This window comes from Bemisia tabaci, chromosome 2, assembly GCF_918797505.1.
Source record: "Bemisia tabaci chromosome 2, PGI_BMITA_v3".
Classification (NCBI taxonomy): domain Eukaryota; kingdom Metazoa; phylum Arthropoda; class Insecta; order Hemiptera; family Aleyrodidae; genus Bemisia; species Bemisia tabaci.
This window is the reverse complement of record NC_092794.1, coordinates 74,485,727-74,506,970: the sequence shown is the minus strand read 5'-3', so window position 1 is coordinate 74,506,970 and position 21,244 is coordinate 74,485,727. Positions and strand designations below refer to the sequence as shown.

Here is a 21,244-nt window from a genome sequence, read left to right as displayed (position 1 = left end):
GGACTATTGGATAACCCTGTATTTCTCCCCAAGTCCCTACTTTGTTACAGAGTAGGTTGTAGCGCCGAGGATACTAACCTGTTGAATTAAGATTGCTCCTCGTTCTCAGCACCTACACAAAGACTCGTTGCAGCATCGAAAGGTCGAGGACAAGTGTGCAATCGGGGTCTTCCATTTTGACAACTAAAGTACTTCGTCGGCTCTTTCGGATGCGGGTAATTTAGCGGCTTATCTGAGTCTTGGTTGTTCCCACTCGGTTGCGGACAGGTAAAACCAAGGAAACCTAGAAAAGTTGAGGTGAACAATAATCAGAAAACATGATGGGATAGAAAGAGTTCTTTCATTTCGAGTGAATACCTGAGGATTCTTATCGTGTAAGATTGAATAAGTAGTGAAGAACGTAACAAAAGAAAATGTTTGAGGGCAAACTGCAGGTCGTTATCTATCAGCGTTTCAAAGTGGCGACCGGTAAAATTTTAAAATCACGGAAAATTGATATCTCGGTTCGGATGAAAGTTGGTATAAGGTTTTGGTATAAAGGGTTTATTTGTCAAGGAAAGAATGACTTTGCCATCAAGAATAAAAAATAAAATTGTTCCACTATTTACTTCTATGCTGACAACTTTAAAGATGAAGCAAATTCGGCAAAAGCAAGAAGTAGCGTACGTTGTCGCGAGCGGAATTCCCATACTACTGCGCTAATAGGCCAAGCGAAAGTTGCAGACGGACGATGTATGAACTATTACCTATGTTAGGTGGTCCGGCAGCAACATACTAGGGACCAGTTCTAGAACTCGTCCCTGAACATACCCACCACCAGTCGCTGGAAAACAATAGAAAATAGTAGTTGCGTATGTTGCCAGAGAGCGCGCTGTGAGTGCCTCTGTTTCAATTTCTTAGCATTGAGTTGGGCTTCCTGCTCCAGCCCACTATACTCTCTGAAAGGGCAAGGCGGATGAAGAATGGTGGTCGCATTTCGCACCCTCTGGACGTCACACGGTATCGGTTACATGATGGGCCGGCCGAGGCCAGGGGGACCGGCTCAACCTCGGATTGCACGGCAAAACCCGTACCCTCCTGACGTCACAACGCTTCAAGATGGCAGCCAAAATCAAAATGCGACCACCATTCTTAATCCGCCTTGCTGAAAGGGACTCTACCATACTCTACTCTGATGCAGGGTAGTCGTGCGATTACGTGCTGGTGATCCTAATCCGTAAACGGACCAAAGACATGAAGGTGGAGCTTTAGAAGAAAAACACAAAGACATTGAATCACGTAGACCGTGCGTCCGGCTCGGTTTAGTACAGGCGGAGCGAAGCAAGTCTCTCGGAGCCCCATGATGGGCGGGCGGGGAAGGGGAGAGAGCGTGTGTCCCAAGCACTCGAAGAGACTGCAGAGAGGCAATGGAGAATTCATGCCCGCGCTCGGTTTTTCACGAATATCTCGTTTAGAGTCCATTTTCAGACAAAATTCCTAAGCAAATAAAGTTTTCGAACACATAATTTTACACAATTGCATTGTTTCATTTTTCCGAACTAATCATGAACCGAGGAGAAAAGCCTCACAATCCGACGAAAATTCACTGGAGCCGCTACTGCGCATGCGCAGATGTGCGCAACTGGGACACACGAACTCATCGATGCGGGTTGGTGTCACCACTCATCGCATGCGAATTTTTCAAAGTTGTCTCGCCTTCCGTAACAAAGGATGCACGGTCTACGTGATTCAATGTTTTTGGAAAAACATGATGCAAGTTCTTGCAAGCTCTCTGATTGGCTAGAGGATTGGCGGCGAAATCGGGGTAAGAATGAAATTCAAATGTAGGGCGGAAACTGAATAAAATTGCGCAAACAGAGTATGACTCGCGAGTCCATTTGCGAAGAGTGCCAAATTCAAGATATTGCCCAAATGGACCAAAGATGCGCCCGAAAATGTGGTCGGAACATGTTGAGAGGATGGACGGGGAAAGGCTTGCCAAGATTTGTATGGTAGGACGACCTCATAGCCAAAGGCAACCCGGACGACCGCCCAAGAGATGGGCACAGAGCTGCCTTTCATCCCCGAAGGACTGTTAAGTGAGCTCTCTCATCACCATCATATTTTACTGATTTAGAGGCTAGACAAACAGGGCGACGGCCCTGGTCAAAAGTTAGAAGAAGAAGAAGAAGAAGAAGAAGAAGAAGAAGAAGAAGAAACAAAGTATACTAGGTTGATTTCTACTCAAATTGACTTACCCACCTATATTTTTTTAATTCTAGGTTATTTTTGGTCCCTCATCGACCGATTAAGGTGATCGTGAAGCTCAAAAGAAGTGGTCGATCTGATCGCATGCCAGTTCGACCACGTCATTTGAGCTTGACGAATCACCCTAATATCATTTGGGAGAAATTGTCATCTAGAGCTGTAACGGCCTGTTTGAACCGGCGGGACCACCATGAGCAATAGAAAAACTAACTTTATCTGAGATCCTTGCTTGTTACCGAGTCGAAGTAGGTTTATCATAAAAAGTCACCCTCCCTCCTTTATTGATTCGTTCGCTTTAGTGACTTAAAACGAGTTTAGAACAAGAAAAGTGCAAAAATCAAGAGTACAAGTTCAAATCAAGTTTCCGATTGCTGCCATGGATTCCCGCGCTAATTTACACACTCACACTAACGCAGAGCGCCAGATCTACGTCACTTCTCCCCCGTGTTGGTAGATACGATACGAGTGCTTCGTCTTTATTTCTTTGAAACGGACAGGTGGGAGGGGTAAGTATTTGTGCCACCACACCTCCAACGTGGGTTCCCCCCAAAAAGCCTGGTGCAGTAGGTCTGGGCTGGAGTAGAGTCACTTTATACTGAGTGTCAAGACAACACCCCCTCATGGAGTCACAAACGGGAATAAAGATTACACAAATTGAACGTTTTTCGTAATCTTTTATCGGCCCATTCTCAAATTTCCTTTCTCCGTTCCTTCTCTTATTCCGTTTGTTCCTTGCCGAACCCGTAATGGAGATGTTGCATGTGTAAGGAATTTGCGATTTGACTGTTAATTCTTATGTAATTGTTCGCGAGAAACACGATGGTGCTACTGGTTTTCTCTGAAATCAACTCCCAAGCTCAAATTAAACTCTCAAGTTGAGGCCAAAATGGAGGGGATATCCCACCCTACCCTGAGAGTCCACGTGTACATCTAGACAAACTCTCCATGCAAAGATAGGGAGCAAATACATTGACAGGGCTGCCACTTTATTTGAGGACTCTAAAACTGAAAACACGGCATCTTTGCTAATGTATTTGCTTCCTATCTTTTCATGGAGAGTTTGTCTTGATGTAGAGGTGGACTCTCAGGGTAGGGTGGGATATCCCCTCCATTTTGGCCTCAACTTGAGAGCTTTTTTTGAGCTTGGGAGTTGATTTCAGAGAAAACCAGTAGGCCCATCGTGTTTCTCGCGAACTTTTACATAAGAATCGACAGTCTAATCGCAAATTCCTCACACATGCAACACATCCATTGTTAACAAGTTTTGTCAGTCAAGCAGGAGTGGATTTCAGGCTTCGGCAGGAAGCTCAGTGTTAGTTTTGATCAAAATAAGTAACGCACTCATGTAGTGGAAGACCCTAGCCAAATTTTTCAGGTTTTTCATTAAAAGTTCAGCATAGTATACTAGGGCACCTATGAAGTTAGTCGCATTGAAATTATGAGCATAAAGGCATGTGCCACTATTGTTTCTACTTAGGAAGTCTAATTTCACCATTCTAATTTTTCTCTCAAGTTTTCGGTAATTTAAGAAGAATAATACAATTTCTCTTTCATTGCTTGTTTTCAAAAATACTCATCAAAAAACACTTAAATGATAATTATCTGCTTGAGAATTTCACCAAAAGTTTGAATAAAAAAGGAGACCAAAGTATCGTTAAGAATAAATTTTGGTGGCCCTCTCCATCTCTTGCCCCAATGGTGCTTTCTGGATGATGCAAAGCAGGAACAATAGTTAACATAATCATTGTAAATAGTCCCTATTTATCGACTTTAATCAAGCTAGAGTTTGACGACCCGCCCATTCAAATTTTTAGTTGTGTAAATAGTTAAAATAAAAACACAAATTGACCGTATGGGGGACTGTACTGTCACAGGTTTAGCAATCCTGCGGACCCCAGCTGGTAGCCCCTGCCTCAAAGGGGGTGGGTAGGCAGGGCTCTTAGCTGTGGTGGAAGCAACCTGTCTAGGAGAGGTAACTCCGAAATCAAACCCTGGTCCTCCAGGTTGGGGGTTCCCAAGTAGCATTTTTCAACGGAAAAATCGCGATTTTATCGCCGATAAAGTCGCGATTATCCTCGATTTTATCGGCGATAAAATCGCTAGGATCATCAACATTTGAGCGATTATCCTCGATCTTTTCGCGATTCTATTGCGATTTTATCGGCCCGAAAAAATTGCGATTTTATCGCGATAAGATCGAGGATGATCGCTCAGATGTTGATGATCCTAGCGATTGATAAAATCGCCAAAAAAAAGGGGTTAAAGTTATCAGCCGATTGCCGTTAGGTTCAGCCGTCAGGTCCTTTGACGAAGACGAGCGTAAAATCCCCGGAGCCTCCGCGGGGATTCGAACCCCAATCGCTACGGTGGAAGGCCAGCACATTGTCACTATGCTATGACCGCTATATGACTTGCGTGTGCGAATTGAAGCCTCTTATACATGGATCGGCGCTTCGCAACCTCACAACTTATGTCTTTGCGTTGACTGACACCGATTTTTCATTGGATTTTTTTTTTTTTTTTTTTTTTTTTTTAATTTTCCCTCCTCTGTATTTTATTTCATACCTTGAAATACGGTTGGTAAAATAAGGTTCTATTGGTAATCTCATCATTCTGTCTCTGTAAAATTACCAATAATAGTGAGATGGCAAAGTTACCGATGGACCTTGGGAAAAACGCCAATAGTTTTTATCGACTGTGGTAGAATTACCGAGATAAAATGGTAAAGTTACCGGGGATTGATTACCAATAAAAGTGGTATTCTTACCTGAAAAAATCAGTAAAAATACCGGTTTTCAGGTAAGCTTACCAGTCTGTATTTGTAACATTATACTAATAATTGATAAAAAAAAAATGAGATGGTTAAGTTACCAACGGATCTCGGTAAAAACGGCGGCGGCGGAATAGAAACATCTTTCATATGCGTCATTCATGCGTTAATGAAAAATTGCAATTTATTGCAATTTTATCTCTATAATATCGCGTTCGATAATATCGCGATTTTGTTGCAATTTATCGCGATTTTTCTCCCGATAATATTGCAATAAATCGCGACGTCGATAAAATCGCGATACATTCTCCAATTAAATCGCAATTTATCGCGATCACTGCTACTTGGGTTGGGGCATCGGGCTGACTCCCCGATCCTCGGAAAAAATGTACAATGTCAAAAAACCCAATAACATATGCCTCGGTAACCACGGAAATAAACGGACTCTTCGACTTAGATTACGGAAAACGACACTCGCTTTTGGTACTTGGAATGTGCAAGGCATTTCCAAGAAACTGACGGAAGTGGTATCGGAGTTAAAGAACAACGAGATCGACGTGGCGGTAATAACGGAAACAAAGAAAAAAGGCCACGGATCATAGAGTCTTGGGGACTATGATTTATTCTACAGTGGAGTGCCGAAACATCAGCGTGCACAACAGGGTGTCGCAATTCTGATCCGCAAAAAATTTCGAAAAAATATTAAGAACTGGGAAGCCATCAACGCTCGCATGATTAAGATGAACCTAACGATGCACGGTCACAGAGTCACTGTTTTGGGGGTATACGGGGTCAATGATGATGCTACCATCGTACTTAAGGATCAGTTTTTTGAAGAACTGGACGAGGAGGTAGTGAAGGTAGGACCTAGGAGAGAAGTCCTTGTGTTGGGGGATCTAAATGGAAGAACGGGATCCCGGGTGATCAGTAAAATCGTTGGCCCGTTCGGTGAAGTTACGGTGAACGACAACGGAAGCCGCATTATCGACGTTTGCGAGCAGAGGGAATTAAAAGTATTGAACGGGTTCTACCAACACAAGGATATTCACAAATATACTTGGGTCCAACCTACCCGCGGCTTAAGATCCATCATTGACTACGTGCTCGTTAAACAGGTAACAAACCTGAAGATCCAGCAGGTGAGAGTATGTAGAGGACTCTCCTGCGGTAGTGACCACTATTTCCTCAGAGCGGATGTAGCTTTTCCCGCTCGTGTGTCGCAGAACGATCAAGGCGACAATCAACAACCGGAGCGACAACGCGTACATCAAGTTCAGTATAACATCGATAGCCTAAAGCACCCGAGTGTCAAGGCTCTGTACGCAAAGCGCCTGGACGGAAAGTTAGGAGATGCGTGCGATGGCAGTACGGAAGAGCGGTATGAATTTATTAAGAATTGCGTTCACTCGGCGGCAGCGGAGGCCCTGGGGGTTTCTGATCAAAAAAATGATAACAGAAAACCGTACTGGTGGGATGCGGAGGTAGAGGAGGAAATAAATGTGAAAAGGAATAGGTATCATCAGTTTCTCTCTTCCCAAAAGTTGGATGATAAAATCATGCACAGACAGGCTCAAGCAAGAGTCCGTCGGGTAATCACTCGGAAGAAGAATGAGGCTTGGGAAGAAAGCTGTATGAAGATAAATACCTACCTTGGAGGCCGGAAAAGTACGGAAGGCTGGAAAGTGATCAAAGGGTTGCGACGGAATAAAATGCGCGACATCATATCTCCGATACCAATTGACAAGATGGAGGACTATTTTAAAGATTTATTAACGGAGAGGCGACCCGAGTTCCAAGGCGGAGTCATAAGCACTAAAGAAGATTCCAACGTGGAGATCCAGCTCCAAGATGTAGTGAAGGCTGTGAGGGAGTTGAAAACTCGTAGAGCTCCTGGACCTGGGGGTATACCGGCGGAGTTGATAAAATGTGGCACCGGTAAAATATTTGAACATCTGAGGAAACTCATGCAAGACTGTTTGCATGGTTCCGAATTACCAAAGGATTGGAAGGAATCTTGGATTACTCCCAGTCATAAGAAAGGTAGTAAGCAAGATGCGACAACTACAGAGGTATATCGGTCACAGGAACCTTGAGCAAGGTCTACGGTAAAATTCTCAAGGCTAAGGTCGAAGAGGTTTGGAGCGGCCAGGAAGCCGAAGAACAGGCTGGTTTTAGAGCCGGTAGGTCTACCGTCGACCATTTGTTCACCATTACCCAGGTCATCGAGAAGAAAAGGGCGGTCAGCCAGGAGCTGCACTTGGTGTTTGTGGATCTTCAGAAAGCTTATGACAGCGTGCCGTTAGTGAAGCTTTGGGAAGCCTTGGAAAAAAGGGGTTTTAGCAAAGGACTTGTGGGGGCAATTAAATCATTTTATAACGGGACGATAGCAAAAATTAAATGTCGTGGAGAGTTGTCCGGAGGTTTTTTCGTCACAAAAGGGCTAAAACAAGGCTGTTGTTTGTCACCAACACTATTTAAGGTATACCTAGAGCACGTGTTAAAGGAATGGAAAAATAAGGTTGCGGGAATGGGCGTTCCACTCCTTGATGGGCAGACCCTTTATACTCTATGCTTTGCCGATGACCAGATCGTTGTAGCTCAAGATGAGGAAGATGCAGATTACATGACGCGGAAGTTGGTCGAAGAATATCGGAAATGGGGCATGGACGTTAGTGTGTCCAAGACAGAGAAGCTGGTTGTGGGAGCAGCGCATCAACGGCAAAGCATAGAGCTTGAGGATGGACGGCGCATCGAAGAGTTTGATGAGTACAAGTATCTCGGTATCTGGCTTGATCAGGATGGAAGGATGGATAGAGCAATTAAGGACAGGATCATCCAGGGCAGGAGAGCCATCGCGATGCTGAACGGGGTGCTCTGGGATCAGAGCATCTCAAAGGCAAACAAGCACCGGATATATGACGCCATCGTTAAAAGTATCGTGCTCTATGGTAGTGAAGTGTGGCCTATGACGAAAAGAACGCAAGAAATGTTGAGGGCAACTGAAATGGATTTTTGGCGGCGATCTGCCGGCATTTCGAGACGGGACCGTGTCCGTAATGAGAGAATTCCCCAGGTGATGAAGGTTGAGAAAGATATCGTGCATGACGTCATGTCCAGGCAGTTATGCTGGTATGGACATGCGCAAAGAATGTCGGAGGAGAGGTTGCCCAAACAAGTTTTGGATTGGGTACCACCTGGGAAGAGGCGACGGGGACGTCCCGTAAAGGGTTGGCGGCAGGGCGTTGACGAAGAGATGTTGCGGTGTCAGTTGCCCGATAACCTCTGGGAAGACAGGCATATGTGGCGTTTGGGTGTCGTAGAACGCCAGAGTGCGTTGTAAAGCGACTTTATTTATTTATTTATATATATATATATATAGACTTGCAGTTATGTTTATCAATACGAGTTAAAAAAACCGGCGCTCCGCTTCGCTCCGCGCCGGTTTTTGGGGGGGCGAAGCCTCCCCAAGCCCCCCCAGGATGCGCGCTTCGCGCGCGTCTTTTCAGAGTCGTCTGCACATCTAGTTTTTCCTCTTTTTAAGTGTCCCGCGCATCCACCGCGGGAAGGAAGTGTATTTCCCGAAGTGGGATTTTTGTAGTCATAAAATCGTACGTCAGTAAGTCATTGTGTAATCGATAGTTTTCTTCCAAAAACTTTCTTCACCTGACCCACTGTGCGACGCGCAGTTTGTCCAAAATCTTCCTTCCCCTGAACCACCGAGCGACGAAAAGCTTCTTCAAAAACTTCCTCCCCCTGACCCACTGTGCGACGAAAATTTTGTCCAAAAACTTCTTCCCCTTGACCCACTGTGCGACGATCAGCTTATCCAAAAACTTTCTCCCCCAACCCACTGTGCGGCCCTGCTCCGGCCGGCTCCCCTCATGCCGCGCACCCCCCCCCCGCCTAAAACTTTCAAAGCTCGCCATTTTTAAACGGCTCAGCCGATTTAGCTCAAATTCAATACCAAACCAGTCCTAGAGGAGAACTACCACCCATAAAAATTTCAGCTCAAAATATTTATTTTCGCTCGAGTTATCGAGTGGACAAGATTTAACCTCCCCCCACTTTCGAGCCCCACCCCTCAAAATCTATTGCCTCAAATTTCAATTTTTTTTCGCGGAATAGTAGTTCTAATGAGTCTCTACTAAATGCAAAAAAATTGGTCAAAATATCTTTCAACGTTCAAAAATCGAAAAATCTTTAAAAGGCGGAAATACATACATACATATATACATACATACATACATATATACATATATATATATACACATATATATATATATACACATGAATTTGAATGGCATATATTTTCGTGATCTACGACCCGTGATCGGTGCTCTTCACAAGGTCTCGGGTCTGGATCCGACATCATGGGAGAATGCAATAGTGTCTTTTCTTCGGAAAATACACTTAAGAGTACTTTAGGATGATCTGGTCAAGAAAAGGTATCGATGGTGATACTACGGAATCATATACCTCAGATTGCGATGTTGGAAATTTTCAGTAACATATCCATTAATTTTTTTAAAATTTTTATTTAAAATTTTTAAAACCAGTAGCACCATCGTGTTTCTCGCGAACTTTTACATAAGAATCGACAGTCAAATCGCAAATTCCTCACACATGCGACATCTCCATTTCCTGGTCCATTCCAGATTATAATCTTTGCAATCGGTGAAAATGTAATCTTTATTCCCGTTTGTGATACTGCGAAGGCCTAAAATACGGGAACAAATCACATGGATTCACATTGTCTTGACTCTCATCTTTATAGACAGAGTATGGCCATCTCTATGCCAGTTTTTCATTGGTCGCGAGAAAATAGGCTGACATGATGTTCTTAGGGCCGTAAATAAACAAACAAGATGGCTGTTATCAGCAAGCAAGTTTGAGGTTATGCACATCTTACATCCTCCTATGATAAAGGCGAAAGTCGATTTAATAGTGTTTTCATGCGTTTTTCATGTGTTATTCGTAGATATGCTAGTTTAAATTGTTACTGCTGTATAATTGAAATGTTTTTTCAAATTTTAGCTTCTCATGAATGTTACGGTGAGGCGCCATCTTGTTTGTTTATTTATGGCTGTAAGAGCATCATGGAACCCAAAAACTCGTCGACCAATCAAAAAGCGGCACAGTTTTTCTGTCGTGAAAAGATACGAATGGCCATATCGACGGTGAAACTACCAAACCACGTATCTTGGTTTGCGACGTCGCAGACTTCCTGTCATACATTATTTTTTAAATGAAAAACTAATTTAGAAGTTAACGTCTAGTCTTGAAAATTTCTGTGATTTTTCCTCTTTGTGCGGAGAAAATTCTGTGCAAATTTCAAGGAATGATATTGATTTGGTCGACTTCAAAAAAATAAAATGCGAGCGTAGATTTTTAAACACCGCAAACGAGATACGTGGTTTGGTAGTTTCACCGTCGATATTCTGTCTATTAAGGTACTCTAGTCTGGGCCACCTAGGCCACCTTGTATACATCGATAACACACATGCAGGGAACCGGGTACGAAGTAAAGTCCGAAGGCCTTGTCTCCACGGGACGTATCCATGGGGTTTGTCCCAGGTTCGAATCGTAGGAATGAAACTTTTGGGATTGTTCCCAGTTAGCGTCTCCACGGGACGGGTCTCATATGGTCGTGCGACAAGTTTGCGCGGAAAGATAAGTTAGTAAAAATCGAGTGTTTAACCGGGATTAAAATAGTAAGTGAACACGATCGACAATTAGACACATTGTTTTAACTAAACAAGCACGAACAGTGGAGTAATTAACAAAATATCGTATAGTTCGCTTTCACTTCTTCTTTCTCTCTCAGTTGGCCCTAGGGTTACAAGAACCATACTTATTACCTACTAGGAAAAATATTGATCACCTAACTCAATATTTTTCCCGACTTTGTAAGTGGGATTTTTCCCTGGGACAAATCCCGTGAAACGGCCCGTGGAGAAAAGGCCGAAGAGTTTCGAGGAATTTCCACATATGGTAGCACAACATGAGCTGTTGAAGTCATGTAGTCATGCTGTTTGCAATACGCTCAACATTACAGTTACTTGAAAACGATAAGTAGCACCAGTAGTTATCAAATTCAACTGGAATGCAAAGTCTGATTTTTTTGTTTAAAAAGCCATAAAACGCATTAAAACCTCGAATAAAATCATACTACGTTCCAAAAAAACAGGTACTCTTAAAGGAACAATACCTAAATCTCAATTATTCTTCATTCTAGAACTAGGGGGCTACGCCCCCTGGCCGCTACGCGGCCCAACCCCCTGAAGGCGCTCCGCGCCATCAATGGGCCGCTTCGCGGCCCTATTTTTACCCTCCTATCAGTGTTAGTTTTATTTTTCCCCTAAAAAATTACGATATGAGGTATACTTCAATTTTAAACTTTACTTAAAATTACTTTAAAATTAAAAGGACGCGTTTTAGAATGACTGATTGATGAAATATTGCAGTAAAACAATGAACAATGATAGTCAGGTAATAATCAAGATCTCATGAGTCGGGGATCGATCCCACTTTGAGTTCATTGTGGACGCACTCGACGTCTTACAAGCCCAAGTAGCATTTTGCAAAGAAAAAATTGCAATTTAAATGAAATAAAATTTCCAGATGATTTCAACTTTCTTGCAAGAAAATTGCAATTATTTTACAACATCTGACCCCCTCATTGTAAAAAAGTTGCGATTTTTTTTTTTTTGCAAAGAAATTTCAATATTGACGACCTTTAAATTTCAACCCCTAAATTTTCCGGGGAAATTATAATAATTCGAACCCATGCTTACATAATGTCCTACGACGTTTAGCAGCATAAAATACCGGACGCCTTTGAGTGGGCTTGAACCCGACCTGCGAATGTCATAGCGGAGCACTCTTCCACTGAGCTACAGGGAGCTGATGATGAGCTGGGTTGAAATCACGCCTGTTAAGGCTGTTATCGCATGCATTGCGTCAGTGCGTGGCTCAACATTCATCATAGATTTGATTAACGCCGTTTTTCTCAGGCTTCTTTCTTTTGCCTATTATTTATTTTTTTCGTGTTATTTATTTTTTTCATATTTTTTTTGTCTGATTTTTTTTTTCGATATCACGTAATAGGTACTCACACTAAATTTACATCGGTGTAAATTACACCACATACTAACTTGAGAACTTAAAAATATTTTCAAAAAATATTTTTAAAATATTTTCAAAACTTTCTTAAGGAATATTTTTAACATGCATGTTTACAGGCAATATTTTTGAATTATTTTAAAAATATTTTTTGTAAACATTTTCAAAATATTCCTTTAAAATGTTTTAAAAATATTTTGAAAATATTTTAATTACAATATTGCCATGAAAATATTTTGATAAAGGTGACAATATTTTCAAAATATGTTGGGCTATATGGGTTAGGTGAGACATTTAAGTCGAAAAAACTTTAAAACAACTAGAGAATTGGATGCCAGGCACATGGCGTGAATTTGTTACAACATGATTGCATCGAAATTGCAGTCTTTATAGTGCCTTGAAAAAGAAGGTTAGGCAACAAGCATAATCTACATTTCTTGCAAACTTATTGCAATAAAATTGCAACTTTTTAAGCGCCTTCAAATGAACGTATAGGCAACAAGCAAAAATTGCAATCAACTCACAATCCATTGCAATGAAATTGCAATCCATGCTACTTGGGAGGGGAGGCTACAGACTGTCCCCCTCAGATCGGGTTCAAATTTGGCAGAGAGGTAGAATAGGTTAATATATGAACCCGTATTTTTTTTAGGTGCCAATGCCCAGCCGTTTTTGAGTTATGAATTTTTGAAGTTGCCGTTTTTTTGTGTCAGCGACGCGCTCAAGTTGAGCCTACTGTGCGCGCACCTTTTAATGAGATCCGAATGTCGGTAGGTTCATGTGAGATAGTTGTCCAAGCTGTAGCGCGCTCGCCTATGGTGCTGCAGGCTCGGAGTTCGATACTTGTTCCGTGAATTTAATTTTTATAATTGATTATTTTGTTTTTTAATCGCTTCATCACAAGAAATCGTAAGTCACCTTGTAGACGTTGTGATGCTAATAATGTTTTTTTTCCTTTTTTGTCAAACACTCAATAAAAAAAAAAATAAAAAATAAAATATACTTAAAAAATAATTAGAATCATAATAGATGTTAACCCAAATAATGATGTAATTTTATCTGTTCACCCAAATTAATGATGTTATTTTCTTTATTCAATCAAATTAATTTACATTCAATGTTCTTAAAGCAATATTCTCTCCAAAATTTAGCAAAAAATAACAATTTTTACGCCAAAAAGAAGAAGAAGAAGATAAAAGAAATAGCAACGACATGAAAGTAGTATAGCACACATACAACATTTCACTTATTCGGAACCTTTTTGATGTTGGTCTATCATCTTGTTTTTCTTCATTTAAAAGAAAATAAGTCACACTGTCATCAAGAGATTAATTCATAAAATAACACGTCGTAGTTATCTTTTGTAATTTTCCTCCCTTTGGTGATTTTGGTTTTTATTATTTGGAAGTTCAACTGTGATCAGCATGTATAAAATATCTAAGATGAAATTTGTTGGTTGGACTTTACATCACAACATATACCCTTCAATTTTGCAGATACCACAAGGACATTCAACAAGCACAAATAGTTGTATGAACCCGGCGTTATGAAGGGGCGTTGTTTAGCTACTTTAAATAAAAAGTGTCCAAGTTTTGTGGCCGCGTTTGGACAGTGGGTAAGAATGAGAAAAACCAAAGAATAAAAACAGCGCATTACTTTACATCCTTTGGCTCATAAAGGAGTTAAAGAAGAAAAAGTTGGAAGCAAATGACACAGGGCATCGCCGCATTGACTCGAGGAAAAGTACCTAGTTCGGATTAAAAAGTTTACACATATAATTAGAACTTATTTCAGCTAAATACTAATTGACACAAACACGCATCCGAAAAAATTAAATACGAAAAATGAAAAAGGAGAGAAAGAAAGACAAGAAAATTCAAATACTTTATGATAAGGCCCTGATTTCTTTCAAAATGAAAAAAATAATGGCTTCCTAAAAATAGCGTCAGATGGAAAACAGTTCAACAAACTTTGAATGACATGCTAAGTCGATACAGCAATACTAGTAATTAAAAATTCAGACAAATTATTAAAAATACTGCTAGTACAGCCGTTTGTCTTCCCTCGGAGGTTCCTCGCGTTTTTGCTTTGACAATAAAGAGCGGTATCATTAGATCGAAATAGTAAATCAATGAAGCTTGGGAAAATAGAAAAAAATAAATAACAGAAGAAAATAAAAAAAAAATCGCAGTCATGCCGCAAAAAAGGAACAACTTCTGCAATTTTATCAGCCATAGGTAAATGTTTTGACTTTTGCTAAATCAAAAGCAGACCCCAATAGGTATCCATCATAAAAATGGTATACCCAATGCTAAGTGATTTATCAAACATTTCTCAAGTTCCCATGCTAAGTATTGCTATCGCACTGCGATTGCAGACACCAGCATTGTTTAAAGTTTGCTTCGATATAGGTACCTACACTGCGTGGAGCGTGGAGGAAACTTTTTAAAGGTTTAACCAACTTGAACACTAATGTCTTCTTCTTCCCCTTCTTGTAACAACTAGGGCGCAGCCTTGTTTGTCAGACCATCAAGTATCAAGCACAAGAAACTAAATATAAGTATTAAAAATCTAAAAAAATCACTATAAAACAAAGGACTTGTCAAATCAATATAATAACAAACTAAAATCGTTAATCATCCTCTGGAGAGGAGAGTCATGCTTTGTGCCCATCTCTCAGGCGGTCGTCCAGGTAATCTTTTCCCAATGGGTTGTCCGGTCATACAAATTTTCGCTAGTCTCTCTTCATCCATTCGATCAACGTGCTCCGACCACATCCTTCTCCTCACACTGGTCCACTTGGCTGCATCTCGCACCCCAAGAGCATCCCTGATGGACTCGCTGGTCTGCCGATCCCGAAGTGTAAAACCAGCTATCTTTCTTGTGGCCTGGTTACACGATCAAATTCCCGTCAAATTCCGATGAAAATGATGACCAAGATGGCGGTCGAGAGTTATCTAGATTGATGAGTAAAATTAATTAATACAGCGTGTTGATTGAAATAAGCATGAAATAAGCACGGTTGTGTGGAAATCAGAGGAAGGATGAGCCCCACAGCTCCATCATCTACAATCAAATTTTTGCAGGTCGCAGAAATTTGATGATAGATGGTGCGCACCAGTCACCATTTGATCGGAATTTGACGGGAATTTGATCGTGTAACCAGGCCATTAGAACTTTCACCTCAACGGTGCGAAATTGTTGTTTGGTGCGCTTTGTTTCAGCCCCAGTCTCTGCGGCAAACGTTGACACTATTGTCAAACTTCGAAAATAAGAGACACCCTGCGCACTTCAGACTTTGACTCCTTCCAGTGTACTCTTCTATTGTTGACTTAACTTACTCTCAGCATCACATGTCGAGACTTCGTCCGGCCAATCACATCGAATGGTTACTTCATTGAAAGCAAGTCCCTCCGGACAGGTTTGGACGTAGCCTATTCCGTTGGCGCAGTTCGTATACTGGCTGCAGTGTGTTTGGTCTCCCAGCCGGTAGTAGCCAAATTGGTGCGGACACTCTATCGTTGGCCTGGCGGCTTCTAATTTTAAAGCAAATTATCTTTTTTAAAGTCAGGACGGAGAAGGAGTCGAGATACTGCAGAGTTTGAGATCGCAAAAAAGGCTGAATACCCAAGTAGCACAGATTGCAATAAGTATAGCAATTACATTGTAACAATACTGCGATTCCCCTGAGTGTTGTGTATGTTGCCTAGCTCCTATTTGAAGGGGCCCCGTTTATTGAAACTTATTGCAATAAAATTGGAAGAAGTTGCAATTTTTCAGTGCATTGCATATTGCCTATTTTTCTGACACATTGAGCTCATTTATTGATTTTCAAAATCTGCATAAATCGACTAAATGATGTAAAAATATTGCAATTTAATGGTAAAAAAAAAAAAATTGTATTGAAATCAAATTGCAGTTTAATTTCAATATTTTCGTCGCACTGTACTTAGGTAAATGCAAAACATAGACTTTTCAGAGGCATGCGTGAAGTGAATATCCTTTATAACTTCATTCTAAGGAGCAAAAAGAAAATATTGTTATTCACTCATTACGGAAGGGTTTTGTGGTAAAAGCTGCTCATTTACGTAATTCGATACCCATTTAGTTATTCTTTCATAATCACTTGAGCGTGCATGAAGGAATTCATTCATTATTTTTTTAAAATTTGTTTTATTGTTTTTTAATAGTATCATAAAGGGACCGCTGGTTACAATTTACTACTCTCCATGAAATTGACCATTTACTTATCTACTTAATTACTGAACAGGCACTTAAGTGTACAAAACTGTGAGAAAGAACAGAACATACCTAATCATGGAATATATTATACTGAATGGACGTATTTAATCACAAATAGATTCCTAATGACTCTCCACAGAATCAATAGTACCTAGAAGGATTGCCCAGGAAAAATTTCCGATTTGTAGTAATGATTTTGAATGCCCAAACGGTAGGTACCTATAGGTTACTGAAACCCATAGACCGTTTTAGTGTTACGTCACATTTCTAGATTATATCGCGATTTATTAGGCCTGGTGCCCTAACCGGGATTTGGTCGGTTCGATTTACATGGGATTTCCAATGAGGAACGGAAAGTCAATTTTCAAACACTGATCCTGGGTAGTTTTAGACAGTTTCTGCCGAATTTTCTAACGATTATGAGTTCTATATATCCTCAAACGTATACGTTTTTATCTCGTGAATCCCCAACATCGCATCGGATAAATTAGTTATACTTAGAGTCCCTTTATACTGAGAGTCAAGACAATGTGAATCCATTTCTGATTGGTTCCCGTATTTTAGGCCTTCACAGTGTCACAAACGGGAATAAAGATTACATTTTCACCGATTGCAAAGATTATAATCTGGAATGGACCAGGGAATTACAGGTTCGGCAAGGAACAAACGGAATGAGAGAAGGAACGGAGAAAGGGATTTGATGAGAATGGGCCGATCAAATGGCCGTATAATTTTTCTAATTCTACCTCCTTACTCTCAGAATTTAACTTTACTAACAATTCTGCAAATTTATTTCTATCGAAAACCCTTTTTTTCAAATTCTTATTTAATCTACTTTTTACCTCTCCTATCCCCCTCACTACGGCTTTCACCCAACTGTGGTCACTAAGGTCAACCGAGGTCGGCCTCCTATGGTGTAGTGGTTGTAGCGCTTGCTCTACGATCGGGAGGTCCCGGGTTCGATTCCCGGCCAGGCGACCCGAGTTTGATGGTCTCAAACAATGGTTGCCTGGGACTGGTTCAGTAGGGACGGAGGGGGGATGGGACTTAAAAGCGTGGGATTAGCCCTTAAGGGCTATGTGAAGTAGAAAAAAAAAAAAAAAAAAAAAAAAAAAGATAACAAAAAACGTTCAATTTCTGTAATCTTTATTCCCGTTTGTAACTCCATGAGGGGGTGTTGTCTTGACTCTCAGTATTGAAGCCGTATTTTCCTCCAACTGACGCTGCGACATCGCGCCATAGAATGAATAGACTACGTCAACAGAAGCGAAAGCTCCGTAAGAACCAATGTTAACATTTTTCTTCTCAGAGTCGGTTCTTATTATACCAATTTCGAGGTTACCTACAAATATAAGAGTGGAAAAAAACATTAAATTTTAAGCGAATTTACAGTACTTCTTCGGTTTAACGACAAATAAGTTAAAAGAAAACTCTTTCAATTCCTAAAAACGGATGTATCCGATATTATTCAACCTCTCCAAAACGTCGACCTACCGCGAATGTAAACAGTGCTTATTGAAACAGCCTCCTTTCGTTTAGAGTACTTTCGTTATGCTTCGTTGACATGAAAATGGCGGTGGCTTTCGCTTCTGTTGACGTTAGTCTCTTTATTCTATGGTCGCGCGCGGCGCACGACCGGTCTCCCATTTGATTCCATGTACTGCTTTGGACGCCGCACTGCTTCCGGAGCAGTGCCGCGCCCTGCGGCCGGCGCCGCGCGGCGGACACCGCAATCACACGCTCAATGTGGGGGCTGAATGTGGCTTGAATGTGGAAGTCATCGGCCCGATGCCTGAATTTTGCGCGTGACGCGCAAAATTCAGCAACGATTCTCAGCAACCATCGGACCAATTTTGAATTTTTCTGAACTATTCGAGTAGATTTGATACACATCTGGATGAAAATAACTCGAATTTGCTAAATTTCAGCCGTTGGGCGATGACTGTTGACTTCCACATTCAGGTGCTAAATTCAGCGTCTGATTGCGGCACAAGGCACACTCTACTACAGGTATGGACAAACGGGGTGCCGAAGTGGCAGCGCTGAGAATCTAGGCCATCGAGTGACGTCGCAAGTCGTACCGTCTTTGCCGCGCAGTTCAAAATGAGGTTCTGGTAGATCCGTTAGCTTCGATAAGCCATCAGATGAATTTAAAAAATTGATAGAACTCAAAATAACGAGAACCTCAACTAAGAACACGAAATTGACGAGACCCACTCTTAAACAGAAAGTAAATAAGTTTTCAATATGGCGTCGCAGTCGTACCATTGGACGCTGCCAAATCTACGCGTTTCGACGACTTTCTAAAATTCCATTTGTCCATACCTGTCGTAGAGTGTACCTTGCCGCGCGGCGGCCGAACTGCGATATATTCCACGCAATCAAATGGCAACCGGCGCCGCGCGACGGCTCCGAGCCAGTTTGGAGGAAAATACGGTTTAAAGGGACTCTAGTTATACTCAATGTATTGAAGCAAGTCCCGAAAGTGAGGTTATGTTACCCCTTTGTTTACATTCTTCTCTGGGACTCTGAAGAATATTATTTCTTCGTTTTTATGAAAAAGGACGAAGCATATTGGTAGATTGAAAATACGTTACTGAATTCATATAATCATTATTTAATTCTCTAGGTCGTATTATTGCGACGGTATACTAGAGTCCCTTTATACCCAGAGTTAAGACAACTCGATTATCAGCTGACTGGCAGCCGGCCTTGGCTGGCCATGGAGGCCGAAACGAGTGCACCCAAACGAACGATATTGAGGGATAAGGATCAAGAATCCTGCGATGTCTGTCACACAAAAACAACAACATCAACAAATTGATCAATTAAAAAGAAAATGAGATTGGTTTGTGAATAATTTCTTAATCTATTTTCATTTTGGACCGATAGAAATAACAATTTACTCTTGATAAACCACAATTAGGTAATATTTTCATTATTCTTGTTCACATACGAGGTACCGCCATCTTAGTGCACTCGTTTCGGCCTCCATGAGCGAAAACCAATCAGAATTGGATTTTTTTTTAGGCCACTTTCAGCCCAACCCTGGCCCAACCAAAAGCAGAGACAAGAGACCTTCCACCAGTATCTTGGCCATGGTGGCAGCTTAACAACGTGTTGGCAGTTTCGTTTCGCAAACAAGCCGAAAATGGCCGAAGTTTAGGAAACTTGTTTGGCTCATGACGTCACCCGAAGCTCATCATCGACCATGTAGGTAGATCAACAGCCGAAATTATGGTGATGACTGTTGCTCCCTTATAATGGGCCTGTTGCAAACTTTTGCTAGAGCAAAAATAAGAGTTATTTCTTACAGATAAAGCCTCAAAAATCACGATGAGCGCATCGGCAAAGTTTGAAATGCACTAATAACTTCACAATCTGCGTAAGAAATTTCGACGGTGAAAGTCGGCAATCACATAACTCGTTTGCGGTGTCTAAAAATCTCCGCCTCTACGTCATTTTTTTAAAGGAGAACAAATTGATATTATTTCTTGAAGTTTTTGCAGAATTTTCTTCGCATTGAGAAGAAAAATCATGACAGTTTTAAAGAATTGCCGTTGAGTAGTTTTCCATTTAAAAAATAAAGTATGACAGGAAGTCTGCGACGTCGCAAACCGAGTTATGTGATTGCCGACTTTCACCGTCGATTTGCGTTTTTTTTAAGCTTCCCGCTTCAAAAACGATACTACGGCACAGGTGAACATTTTGGTAGAGGAGTCGCTCCATCGTCGGCGATATTCATCATGGCCGACGCTTGCGCGCAGTTCCGCGCGTAATTCGAGGAGAGTTCAAGGTCAATCAATTCGGGCGTGGAAAACATGAACGTTAAAACACGCCGATTGTTATCTGGTCTATAATCCAGTTCAGGTATTATCTCGTCCCATCACACGTGTTTTGGCGGATTGGCATTGGCCATGATGAGTATTGCCGACGATGGAACGACTCCTCTGACAAAATGTTCACCTGTGCCGTAGTATCGCTTTTGAAGTGGGAAGCTCAAAAAACCGCAAATTTCTTACGCAGACTGTGAAGTTATGAGTGCATTTCAGACTTTGCCGATGCGCTCATCGTGATTTTTGAGGCATTATCTATAAGAAACAACTCTTATTTTTGCTCTAGCAAAAGTTTGCAACAGGCCCATTGTCCATAAGGAGCTGATGAATCCCCGAAAGTAAAAGCTTCCACCTGTCGTCAAGAGGCCAGTGGAGGGTCTCTTGTCTCTGACCAAAAGTGAGTTGTCTTAACTCTGGGTATAAAGGGACTCTACGGTATACATGTGTGTGGACATCATGTGGGTAGAGTCCCTTTATACTGAGAGTCAAGACAATGCGAATCCATTTCTGATTGGTTAACCGGATTTTAGGCCTTCACAGTGTCACAAACGGGAATAAAGATTACATTTTCACCAATTGCAAAGATTATAATCTGTAATGGACCGAGGAATTTCGGGTTCGACAAGGAACAAACGGAATGAAAGAAGGAACGGAGAAAGGAATTTAAGAATGAGCCGATCAAAGATTACGAAAAACGTTCAATTTCTGTAATCTTTATTCCCGTTTGTGACTCCATGAGGGGTGTTGTCTTGACTCTCAGTATAAAGGGACTCTACATGTGGGGAGTAAGCGTCCGGCCCACCTACAAACTAGGGGCCTCAAAGAGGCTTATCGATGGAGCTGTTGACTGTTGCCTTTCAAAGATCGTCGGCCCTAGAGTCCCTTTATACTGAGAGTAGGGTGGGACTTATTTTTTTAAATCGACAAAACCAAATGTTGCACGGTCTTAAATGGTTCTATGTGATAAAAAAACACGGTAGCCAAGAGGATTTTGAGAAAAAAAAAATGCAACCCGGCGCGCACAGAG

General features: G+C 41.4%; 2 protein-coding genes across 5 annotated transcripts in view; one reads left to right on the top strand and one right to left on the bottom strand.

Moving 5' to 3' along the window:
- Positions 1-21,244, bottom strand: part of LOC109035796 (uncharacterized) — a 121,620-nt gene that overhangs the window by 1,115 nt on the left and 99,261 nt on the right. Inside the window, exons 3-4 of one of the 2 annotated variants that reach the window (XM_072296251.1) lie at positions 15,481-15,675; positions 79-283 (exon numbers count right to left, since the gene is read on the bottom strand). In XM_072296251.1, the coding sequence (XP_072152352.1) occupies positions 87-283; positions 15,481-15,675 (392 nt within the window). In that variant the 3' untranslated portion in view covers positions 79-86. The remainder of the gene's footprint in view (positions 1-78; positions 284-15,480; positions 15,676-21,244) is intronic. The other variant, XM_072296252.1, reaches the window with a different exon arrangement.
- The window catches only part of LOC109035795 (uncharacterized), a 125,055-nt gene that overhangs the window by 57,222 nt on the left and 46,589 nt on the right, over positions 1-21,244 (top strand). Inside the window, exon 7 of one of the 3 annotated variants that reach the window (XM_072296254.1) lies at positions 15,364-15,456. The exons of the other annotated variants lie outside the window; for them this stretch is intronic. Coding sequence (XP_072152355.1) covers positions 15,364-15,441 — 78 coding nt within the window. The 3' untranslated portion in view covers positions 15,442-15,456. Of the gene's footprint in view, positions 1-15,363; positions 15,457-21,244 lie in introns of those variants that run through there. 3 annotated transcript variants of the gene reach the window in all.